This window comes from Orycteropus afer, unplaced genomic scaffold (assembly GCF_000298275.1).
Source record: "Orycteropus afer afer isolate SDZICR_OR568_19922 unplaced genomic scaffold, OryAfe1.0 scaffold00273, whole genome shotgun sequence".
Classification (NCBI taxonomy): domain Eukaryota; kingdom Metazoa; phylum Chordata; class Mammalia; order Tubulidentata; family Orycteropodidae; genus Orycteropus; species Orycteropus afer.
In genome coordinates, this window is record NW_006921860.1 from 3046322 (window position 1) to 3058711 (window position 12390).

At 50.5% G+C, this 12390-nt stretch overlaps 1 protein-coding gene across 1 annotated transcript in view; it reads right to left on the bottom strand.

The window, feature by feature from the left end:
- The window catches only part of FAM120B (family with sequence similarity 120B), a 70581-nt gene extending 62073 nt beyond the window's left edge, over positions 1-8508 (bottom strand). The window contains exons 1-2 of the mRNA XM_042782260.1: positions 7423-8508; positions 5975-6155 (exon numbers count right to left, since the gene is read on the bottom strand). Of these exons, the coding sequence (XP_042638194.1) occupies positions 5975-6155; positions 7423-8508 (1267 nt within the window). The remainder of the gene's footprint in view (positions 1-5974; positions 6156-7422) is intronic.
- Positions 8509-12390: the final 3882 nt, after the last annotated feature.

The window sequence follows — 12390 nt, forward strand, 5'->3', positions numbered from 1 at the left end:
CAGTCCATTTCAGCTCACTAATGCCTAGGATATCAATCTTTATGTGTTCCATTTCATTTCTGACAACTTCCAATTTTCCTAGATTCATACTTCACACATTCCACGTTCTGATTATCAATGGATGTTTATAGCTGTTTCTTCTCATTTTGAGTCATGCCACTTCAGCAAATGGAGGCTCTGAAAGTTCTACTTTATCTGTGTCATTAAGGTAGGTGCTACTCTGATGAGGCAGCCCTTTTCCCAGTCATATTTTGAGTGTCTTCTGACCTGAGGGGCTCATCTTCTGGCACTGTATCAGACAATGTTTCAGGGCTATTCATAAAATTTTCTAGTAGTGAAATAGTAGTTTCACTACTGTTCATAAGGTTTTCACTGGCCAATTCTTTGAGAACTGGATGGCCTCTTCCTTCTTCCAAGTCTGTCTCAGTCTGAAAGCTCCACCGAAACTGGTTGACCATGGCACCCCTGCTGGCACAGCCTCCAGCCTCACAGCAACATGAAGACACCACACGATGACAAACCGACAGATAAATTCATCTCCCTTAGCTGTTCCGCTTACTTCCTGGGCTTCCCCTTACCTGTTCCAGCCACTGGCCCTGTCTGCCACTACTCCCTGCCACCCAGGGGCTCTCCCCCACCTGCCTCACCTGTTCTGGCCACTGGCCCTTTCTATTTTGAATCAGATAACCACATGATCTACTATGCTGGGAATGACAAATTGAAGAGGAATGGCATGGTATTCATCGTCACAAAGAATGTTTCAAGATCTATCCTGAAGTACAGCGCTGTCAGTAATAGGATAATATCCATACGCCTACAAGGAAAGCCAGTTAATACTACTATTACTCAAATTTACGCACCAACACCAAAGCCAAAGATGAGGAAATTGAGGATTTTTACCAACTTCTGCAGTCTGAAACTGACTAAACATGCAATCAAGATGCGCTGATTATCACTGGTGACTGGAATATAAAAGTTGGAAACAAAGAAGAATCACCAGTAGTGGGAAAATTTGGCCTTAGAGATAGAAATAATGCTGGAGATTGCATGATAGAATTCCCCAAGACCAATAACTTATTCATTGCTGATTGTGCAACAGACCATCAACTGCTCATTTGCAAGTTCAAAGTGAAGCTGAAGGCAATTAAAACAAGTCCACAAGAGCCAAAATATGACCTTGATAATATCCCTCCTGAATTTAGAGACCATCTAAAGAATAGATTTGATGCATTGAACATCAATGACCAAAATCCACTGCAAATACTTTTTTTCAACAATACAAATGACGGCAGTACACATGGACTTCGCCAGATGGAGTACACAGGAATCAGACTGACTACATCTATAGCAAGAGGCAATGGAGAAGCTAAATATCTTCAGCCAAACCAAGGCCAGGAGATGATTGTGGAACAGACCATCAACTGTTCATTTGCAAGTTCAAGTTGAAGACAATTAAGACAAGTTCATGAGAGCCAAAATATGACCTTGATAATATCCCTCCTAAATTTAGAGACCATCTAAAGAATAGATTTGATGCACTGAACACCAATGACTGAAAGCCAGAGGAATTATGGGATGACATCAAGAACATCATCCATGAAGAAATCAAAGGGTCATTAAAAAAATATATCAAAGGAAGAAAAGACCAAAATGAATGTCAGAAGATACTCTGAAACTTGCCCTTGAACAGACAGTAGCTAAAGCAAAGGGAAGAAATGACAAGATAAAAGAGCTGAGCAGAAGATTTCAAAGAGCAGCTCAAGAAAACAAAGTCAATTATTATAATGAAATGTACAAAGACCTGGAGTTGGAAAGCCAAAAGGGAAGAACTTTCTCAGCACTTCTTAAGTTGAAAGAACTGAAGAGGAAATTTAAGCCTTGAGTTGCAACACTGAAAGATTCTATGGGCAATATACTGAATGATGCAGGAAGCATCAAAAGAAGATAGAAGGAATACGCAGAGCCACTGTACCAAAAAGAATTGGTTGATGTTCAACCACTTCAGGAGGTGGCATATGATCAAGAACCAATGGTACTGAAGAAGAAGTTGAAGCCGTACTGAGGGAAGTGGCGAAAAAACAAGGCTCCAGGGATTGACGGGATACCCACTGAGATGTTTCAACAAACAGACGCTGGACTAGAGGCACTCACTCGGCTATGCCACCAGATTTGGAAGACAACTACCTGGCTAACTGAGTGGAAAAGATCCATATTTGTACCCATTCCAAAGAAAGGTAATCTCACAGAATGTGAAAATTATTGAACAATATTATTATGGAAGGAAGGTGGGGCAATCTACTTCCCTAAAGATTTACTGCCTTGGAGACCCAATGGGGGTCACTTTGAGTTGGAAACAACTCAATGGCAATAAGTTTAGGTTTTCTTGGTTTAGTCCTTCAGAGACAGTCTGCCAACCCTTGGTTTAAAGTAAAAATAATACTAATCCTATCTCCAGAGGGCTGAAAGCACACACATATTCTCGAAAGGCCACACAATATGCTTCCACTTAGATAACATTCTAGAAATGATGAGGGTGGAGATGAGAAGCAGGTCAGTGGTTGCTAGGCCACAGAGATGCTGGGGAGGAGTGGCACTTCCTGTGTGGTGACAGTCCTTCATCTTGACTGTGGTGGTGGTGGTTACACACACTATGCAGGGGATAAGACTGCACAGTCACCCGCACACACACGAATGTGTGCAAATGAGTAAGGTGTGCAGTCTTAATTAGCAGTACTGTGCCAATGCCAACACCTGGTTTTGATTCTGTCCTACCAGTATGTAAGGTGTCACTTTTGGGGGAAGATGAGTGAAGGGTACCTGGAACTCTTTGTACCATTTTTGCAACTATTTTACAATGAAAAGCTTATAAGTATGTAGAAGACATGAGACAACAACTGAAAAACTGAGAGGGAGAATAAAGCCCACCATCTTTTACACTATGGGTCAACACGATATAAGATAGGAAGACAAACTGTAACACGTTAAAGTATGTGTTGTGAACCCTAGAACAACCACTGTAAAAAACAAACGGTAAATCTAATAAACCAATTGATGAGATAAAACAAAATATTAAAAATTATTCAATTAATGCAATAAATATCAGAGAAGAAGAAAATAAGGGGGAGGGGACAACAAAGGGCAAAATAGAAAACATAACCCAACCATGTCAATAATTATATTAGATGTAAATGGTATAAACACCCCAATTAAAAGACAAGAGATTGTCAGACTGGATATGCCATTTAATGAGACGCACTTCAAATACAAAGAAATAGCTCAAAAATAAAAGGATAAAAAGATACTCCATGAAAACCAGTCGTGAGAAACTGCAGTGCAGATATTAATATCAGACAAAGCCAACTGCAGCAACAGGAGTATTAGCAGATAAAGGGGCATTTCACAGGGTGAAGAGTCAACTCATGAGCAATGTGACAGCGATCAGTATCTATATACCTGCACAAAGATGGCGTCAGCCCTGGCCTAGCCGCAGGGGGATAATGACCAGGATCAGCCCTCGGCTGACTGCCATGAGGTGCAGACACACCTCTGCCTCCAACTTTTTTACGGATTCTAACATCAGTCGTTCCTCCCGTGACACTCTATTTCTCTGCTGGGTTCGATAATTCATTGCAGTGGCCACACATAACTCACAGACCATACTCACAGTTAGGTGGTTTGTTAAGGAAGTAACAGGGTACAACTTGGGATCAGGATCAACAGGCTACACTTAGGATCAGGATCAGGAAGCTATAGGCAAAGTGTCCCTTCTTCAGCACAGGGCAGCTCTCAGCTTCTCTCAGCCCCCTGACTGAGACAATCCTCCTCTTAGCCCCCTGAGGACAATCCTCCTCTTAGCCCCCTGCGGGCAGGCTCCTCTGGGCCCCCTGAGGACAAGCTCCTCTGAGCCGGGCTGTCCATCTCCACATCTTTGCCACAGGGCCCACTCTGGGCCTGTCACTGTCTTCAGTGGGCGGCCCCTGCCCAGGTTACAGCTCTTGGGGCAGGCTCCTTGCCTCCTTTTTCTCGGCTGCTTCCCTCTGTCTCTAAGATCTCTGTGGAGTGAGCTGCGTATACACACAACTTCTTGTTCAGTTCAAGGCAGGGCCCCTCCCAGCAGGCGTCACAAACAGACCAGTCCCCTCTCGGTAGGCCACAGACACCTCATCTGCAGAGCAGACTACAGCCACTTCATTTGCATAGTCTATAGAACAGTCCCTGTAAGGTGTATCCTCATCCTAGGGCAGGCTGCAGGTCAGGGCCAGACAGACAGCATCACACCACAGGTGGTTCACAGCTTACCCAGGAGAAGTCATCCACCTGGCTGAAGGTAACACACCCTCTGTGGCAGAAAACTAGGGCGAGAGTAACTCCTCAGGACTTGGGGAAAATCTCTCACGCTGCCTTTCCAAAGAACCACAGCCAGAGGGCACATACGGGCTCATTCCGTATTTCAAACAGTTTTGAAACACCCGAAGCCAAAACTGACAGTAGGGAAGAAAGAAATAGAAAAATTCACAACAGTAGTGAGAGATTGCAAAACTCTTGTCCCAGGAACTAGGAACAACGAAGAACTATGACAGAGAGACCCTGGAAGCCTGCAGCCACCAGCTGCTGACTATGCATTACCGTCAAGTACACGCGGAGTAAGCCAGGCCAGCAAATGTTGCAGAACAAACTCCATCTGTCATTATAAACCAACCACCAATGGCGGCCTTCCATCTTCACATCCCAGTGATGCAGGAAGAGAAAAGCTCCATCCTGAAGACAAGTTCAAGGCGGGCAATGTTTTCTGCTTATGTGATTACCTCATAACTGATGAGGAAAGTGCACTAAAGTCCTACGAAATTTAAAAGTTAGTCAAACTATACAATATTACACACTTTAATCTCCTTTAATAAACTACTCTGAAAACCATCCCAGGGAAACGGGATTCCCTAACATGGAGAAATGCTCAGGATGCCAGTAAGCGCTCTGAACCCCTGGAGCCACTCTGCAGCCGCCGGTGAGGACAGGGAAGCGCGCTGGCAGAGTGCCACACGAGGAAGGGAAGCACCAAGTAACCAAGGAGCAACATCTGGCCCCAACGGTGACGATGCAAGTCCTTCTGCTTGTTTTCAAATCAGCCTAACCATCTTTCTTCTGTCTTCCTGAGGTTGCCTACGGGAGGAGGCGGTATGGGCTGGAGACACAAGAAATCTCATGAAAACTGGATTCAACCCCACCCCCGAAAAATAATAATCCAGGCGCTGGAGCCTGATGCCTGCACCGTGTCTGGATGGTTTCCATGTCCACTTTCTGCTCACCCTCGTGCTTGGGTAGGGAAGCCCCAGGCATCCTTGCACTGGGATCCTGCAGGTGCCCTCGCTGGTCCTGATACCGCCTTGCTGGGCCATGTGCCTTCTCCAAGCGTGCTGCAGTGTGTCTGTATGAGGGAAGCAAGGCTTCACCTAGGAGATGATGACCTGCATCACGCCTGAGTCCCCAACAGGCCTGCAGCAACTATGCACTTGGGGCTGAAGGCCCCTCCTTTCACTGGGGCAAAATGGAAACAAGGGTGGGGAAATGCACACTTAATTACAGAACACACAAGAAAACCTCTGTCTATGCTTTAACTACCATGTTCTAGATTCTGTCAAATTGCTTCAGGAGACTCGCATTCTGCAGAGAGGTGAGCAGACAACACCCCTGCGAATAAGAAACACACCGTATGCTCCTGTGGGAAGTTTCTGCACTGCTCAAGCACAACTCCCATTAAGGCATGAAAACGTGGCATTTGATACAAATGACGCACTCTTCCTGGGTGCTTACGGACTGCCTGCTAGCGGACCACGGCTGCCCCATGCCTTTACCCAAATGCTGTGCACACGCGACTGGTGCTCTGCAGGGCAACAACCCCTCCGCTGCCCCACGTCCTGAGAGAACACCGTCTCCTGTCGCCCGTATCTCACGGTGTGGCCCGTAGGAGTGTCCTCACCTCCACTGTCCCCCAGCAGGAGGGCGTAGACGCGCTGGCGCACGGGGCGGTAGACGAAGGCCTGGCTGGGCAGCGCCTGGTCCAGCTCGTCCTCCAGGGTGTTGCTGCATTCCACCTCCCCGCTGCTCATGACGCCGTACACCAGGTAGCTCTCACCCTGCACGTGCTGTGCTTTGGCAACCTGTTCAAAATTACAACACACATCACTGACTTTTCCTTGGGAACAAAACGTGGCTGAGTGCCATCCGTCCCAGCTCACGGGACCCCGTGAGACAGAACCGCCCCCTGGGGGTTCTAGGCTGTCATCTTCATGGGGGCAGGTCACCAGGTCTTTTATCCCATGGAGCTGCTGGGTGGGTCTGAACCACCAAGCTTTCAGTTAGAGCTGAGCGCTCAACCAATGTGCTACCAGGGCTTCTGTGGAAACAAAACAGTAACTGGCACACAGAAGTCACACTTCTGTCACCTGTGTTTTTCTGAAGGCACTCAGACATGGAGTTTCTGTCATTCAAGCACAATGACATCTGCCAGGTGGGTCTGCTTTCCTTCAGTGACCAGGCTCAAACACAGTGAATGAGCCCCTCCTCTTCCCTCCACTCCTGTACCAGCCCCACCATGTTTCCTTGGTAGCATGGCAGCAATCTGTCTGTTTGATTCACTCTGAGCAACTGAGGGCTCATTACCTGCTGCCTCTGCCGTGACAGAAGGCTCCTCCCCGAACCCTGCCCATGGCAGGAGGACCCAGCCTCCTGCAGCCCACTGCCCGGTATCTTCCAGGACACAGGTCCAATCACTCCCCTCCTCAAAACCTGTGGGTGGCCAACACACAGGCCAGCACAGGCTGCAGTCAGTGGACAAACCTGTGCACAGTCCACCACAGCAGCCGACATCACCTTCACATCAAACGGGGGCAACTTCACTGCTCCTGGGGGGGCCCTAGAGCTCCTCACCTTCTCCTCCAGGGACCCCAGCACCCCTAGCTGCTCCTCTAGGGCCCCCAGCACCCCCTACCTGCTCCTCCAGGGCTCCCAGCGCCCCCCCACCTGCTCTTCCAGGGCCCCCAGCACCCCCCACCTGCTTCTTCAGAGGCCCCAGCACCCCTCACCTGCTCTTTCAGGGCCCCCAGCACCTCTTACCTGCTTGTCCAGTGAGGTAGGGCTCCAGTACCTCCTCTTTTGGAAACTTCCCTGAATTCAACCCACAACCATTGCCATCTTTCAAATTCCCACAGCTCTTTGCTGTACTATTCACAGAACATGTCATACACAGTGCACGATGTAAGCTTTCACACCCATCCTGTCACGTGGCCTAACTGGATTTAGACTCCAGCTCTGGGTCCCCATCATATCCTAAGCACTGAGGTGCTAGTGAGCACTGACACTGACCGTCCCCCTGAGAGACAGGATTTCAGCCTTGACATGCTCCCTCCAGTGGGCATGCCTACCTACCTCCAAGATGCCCAGGTCTGAAACCATGGTTACTTCATGCTTGTTGTGAGGGTCTGGACATGTGAGCACTTCTTGCTGGGAGCTGGGGTCTGGACACGTGGACAGTATTTGCTTGTCCAAAGTCTTACTTTGGGATTCTTGGAAAACCCATGGAGATGTCTGTCCTGGCAGGAGATAGGATGTCACTCCTTTATAAAACAGAGCCCTGTTGGGCCCCAGAGGGAGCATGTCTTCCAGCCTCTTCTCACCCTGATGCAAGCGAAGAACCTCTGAGATGTGCTGTGCCACAGCCAGGATGGTGTTGCCCCTTGTGCCTGGGCCCTCTCTCTTGGAGGTGTAGGAGGACAGGCACTTGTAGCGGAAGCTCTCAAACATGCCTTCCGGGACAATGTCATTGCCCAGCAGGCAGGCCAGGAGGGGCAGGTCAGGCAGGCTGAGGCGAAGGCACTCGCAGAGTCTCTGCCGACACAGAACGACTGTGTCTAGGGTGTCCAGGCACAGCTCCCGTATGGACAGGTAGGGACAGGTGTTGTAGATCAGGTAGTCGGTGTCCTCACCCAGGACCCCGAGGCAGCCATCCCCCAGGCCGTGCGCGGCCACCTCGTAGTCCGCCTCCCGCAGGGTGCAATGGGCCTCTTGGCCCAGGGCCTTCAGGGCAAGCCGGGTAAACAGGGCCAGGCCGGGGGGGATGAAGAACATATGCCTGCCGGGCTGCTGGCCACGGGACTTGATATGCTGGAAGATCCGGGAGATCTCCCTGCTATTCTTGTGTCGACGCCTGGCCCACTCGGCACGTTTGCCCTGCTCCACCACGCCATCAAAGAAGAACACCAGCTTGATGCCGGCCTCCGCGAACACCCTGATGAATGTCTGCAGGGCAGAGAAGTACTCCCGCCACTGCCCGCCGCAGACCCAGGACTCAGGTGTGTACCAGTACCTGAGACAGCACATGGCATCAACCACAACAGTTGGGGGGCAGCCAGGATGCTGGCTCCGGTGGCGCTCCGCCAGGTCCCTCAGGTTCACCACCGTGCATATGTGTGGGCAGGTGCTCCCCACGAATCCCTGCAGCCCTCGGACACCCATCACGGAGGACCTGCAAGAACACAAACAAGTGAGCAGTAATGTCGCGAGACATAGCCCTCCGCACAGCAGACGCACAGCAGTCTTCAGCGGCCACGTTACATCTTGCCACCCCTGCCATCAGTCCCTCATGCAGCAGTGACCTGCGTGGGACTGTGAGGCTGGAAGCTATATAGCTGGTGTCTGAAACACCAGGTTTCAGCAGAGCTTCCAGACTAAGATGGATTGGACTGACTCCCCAAAATTAACCAAGGAAAACCCAGGGATCCCAGTGAAGTATTAGCCTATGGAGAGCCTGAAGACAAGTCCCCCAGAGGGGGAAGGCACTCTGAGTATGCAAGGACTGAGACCACAGGCTCGAGGAGACCAACACAACTACAAGGTGACCACGGGCTCCAGCCCAGCACGACTACACGGTGGTCACCATGGGCTTGAGGAGACCAACCTGACTACACGGTGGTCACCACAGGTTCCAGCCCAGCATGACTACACAGTGGTCACCATGGGCTCGAGGAGACCAACACGACTACACGGTGGTCACCACAGGTTCCAGCCCAGCACGACTACACAGTGGTCACCATGGGCTCGAGGAGACCAACATGACTACAAGGTGGTCACCACGGGTTCCAGCCCAGCACGACTACACGGTGGTCACCATGGGCTCCAGGAGATCAATGCGACTACATGGTGGTCACCACAGGCTCGAGGAGACCACACAGTGGTCACCACGGGCTCCAGCCCAGCATGACTACACACTGGTCACCAGCGGCTCGAGGAGACAACATGACTACACGGTGGTCACCACAGGCTCTAGCGCAGCACGACTAAACGGTGGTCACACAGGCTCCAGCACAATGTGATAAAAGAGGACTTACGTATGATTCCACTGCCACAAAACCTGAGTTACCCTTAGAGCTGGGCTGATCTGCAAGGACAGAAAGCAGGTCAGAGGTGGTCTGGGGATGGGGCAGATGGGAGGAGGACTGGCAAAGGGAGACCTGACTTTGGTGACAGCCCTGAGGGTTTCGTGGGAACGCGCACATTCAAAGTCACCAATACGTGCAGTTCACTGTATGTCAAGTATACCTCAAAGAGTTGTTTTTAAAACATCAAATTCACTGAACGTTTGTAACCTTTGAGATACTGACTCTAAATGGAAAACTGCCGATTCTAGAATGTAAGAAAATGTAGAAAGTAGTTCAAAGGATTAGATACCACAACATGGAAAAGATCGAAGCAGACTTCTTTACACAGTAAAATCTGCGAAAGCTGGAACCTATAGAGGGCAGAAACCTGTCAGAGAAGGACAAGTCAAATATTTCCCACAAACAGTGACAGAAAGTGGTCAGATTACAAAGGCAGGAGACTTGCAAGACCCAGAAAAACGAGGCTGCCCTGTGGAGTTCTGGTGCTCACAGGTTCACTGCGGAAAAGGACGTAAGATGTCCTTCCATATGATGGTGCCAACTGAGGTCCTCCACTGACCACCATGAAGGGGGAGGAGAATCACCATCAGCATCAGCCCAAAGCTGATTCCTATGAGGCAGAGGTCAGGCATGTGGCCACCTCCAACCTTTCACCAATTCTGACACCAGCCGTCCTTCCCACGGCACCCTTCCCTCTGCTGGGTTCAGCAATTATTGCGGTGGCCACACAGATCTCACACATCACAGACCATATGCACAACTACTCGGTTTATTAGGGAAGTAAAGGTTACAATTCAGGATCAGAGTCAACTCGGAAGGAACAGGACAGCTACTCCACAGCTGGCATTGCCAGGCCCTCACTCTTGGCGTGGGCCCTGCTTAGCAAGTGTTACAAAGCTCTTTAGCTCTGTGGATAAGTGCCTAGACGTGCCCCACTCAGTCCAGGAGCCTCCTGCCCCAAGGCACTCAGCTCTCTCCCTTCTTGGGCTGGTCCCATGCCACCGACACCACCCCGTGTAGTGTTTAGTTACGGCTGTCCCTTGGGTCTAAGAGGTTCTCAGAGCAGGCAGCCGGGTTCCAAAGGATGCACTCTGCTCCTGGCTCTCCTCCAACTGCCAGTCTCTGGGATTGGCTCCTTCTAAGCTTAGCAGGATGTCAAAACTGGCCAATCCTCTACAAGGGTTCCATGCACTTTATTTGCATGGCCCTATCCAATCATTTCATGGGACTTAGAGAACCACGGCTAGAAGGGCCATATTAAAGCAATCCACCACACCACACTTCACTTAGGTCATCAATAACCAATAGATAATAATAGATAATTGATGGATACCAGTGCCACCCATGGTCAGCTTGCACATTGCACACGTCCCTCCAGAGGTGGCTGCTTGAGCTCAGTGGTCTGTATTCCACTCTTGTCCTCTGTAAGAGGGCTCAAGAAGGGAGTCCTCAGACCAAACAGAGTCCACAACCCCCAGACTGCAGACCCACCACGTCAGTGGGAACAAGGTCGTCAAATGAGAATGCCCTGGCCACCACCAGCTCTGATGTCCGCTCTGCTCTGTGCAAGACGGGCACGCGAGGGCATGAGTGGGCCGAGGGACAACACCTGTGGGTGATCTCCAGGGATTCACTAATTGTAAATGGATACTGCTCCAAATGGTAGGAGGCAGGCCATGTGCTTCATAGACACTGATGACTAAGCAACAGAGTAATTGCGTGGACAAAAAGGCCACATACTTCATGATACCATCTGGCACACCCTGTCTGCGATGTGACCAAACGTGGCAGGAATACGAGTCTAGTCACTGTTAAGGTCTCCCGGAAACTGTGAGCTCAGGTATGAGTGACTTCAACGTGGCCACGGCAGCTGCAGGCTGCTTTGCACTGGGCTTGCGGCTGGCCCACTGTTTCTGAAGCAGTGTGGTTGACCCCCACCACTCAGCCACTGTAGGCTGGCAAACAGGTGCAAGAGTGTGAAAAAGGCTGTGGGAAGAGTATACCCCACACCTCGATCTCACAACTTCTAGGCCAGCGGCCGACGCCCTGCAGCTCTGACAAGCAGGCCTTGGCAGGTTGAGGACGGTCCAAGGACACTGGTACTGACAGCATCTGGCTCTTCTAGAAGCCGAGCCTGGTTCAGGTTGTTCACTGGGAGAGAGGATCCCACTTTAGCCCCACAGCTCCAGAGGGGGAAGAAGCCAGGCCCAGCTAGAGAGAGGGCTCTGCAGGCAGGGGGCCAGAGCCCGACCACCTTCACCGCCAGCTCCTCTCACCTTCAGGGTGGCACCTCTCCTCACCAGTAAAAATGGCTTTCTTTCAAGTCATGTGCTACTAAAGCTGCAGGCGACAGGCTAGAATTCTCAAACCATCTTTTTATTTTGCAAGAAGGCAGGCCCAGTCTTCAGCTTTGATTTTATTCAAATGTGTACCCTCCTCTCTCAGGGCAGGGGTGAAAACTCACACCTTGAATTCAGCTTCTCTGCCTTCCCCACGCCAACTCTCCCTTGAACAATGTATCTCCCCGTGCTCTGGCGGCATCCTGCATCCCAGAAGAGCTGCCTGAAGGAAGGGTTCCTCCCAGAGCTTCAGCACCACCAAGGCTCCAAGGTTCGCCTTCTCCCATCCCACCTCATCCCTGGCCTCCAATGCCGGCCCTGGTGCCCTGAGACAGCAATGCTTCAGCCACAGAAACCTACAGGCCGTGGCTTTCTTAGGAGCCCTGGTGGCGTAGTGCCTAAGGCATTTGACTGCTAACCAGAAGGCAGGCAGTTCAAACCCACCTGCCTCAGAAACCCAAGGAGAGGTCGTCATGATTCGGATGGACTTGACAGCAGTATGTTGCATTTTGTGTTATAGCTTTCTTAAGTTACTCTGTTTCAGGCCTTTGATTGCTGGCAGCACCTACAAAACCCTCTCAAGGTTGTTACTGTAGGACAGCTGCAAAACCACACATGCA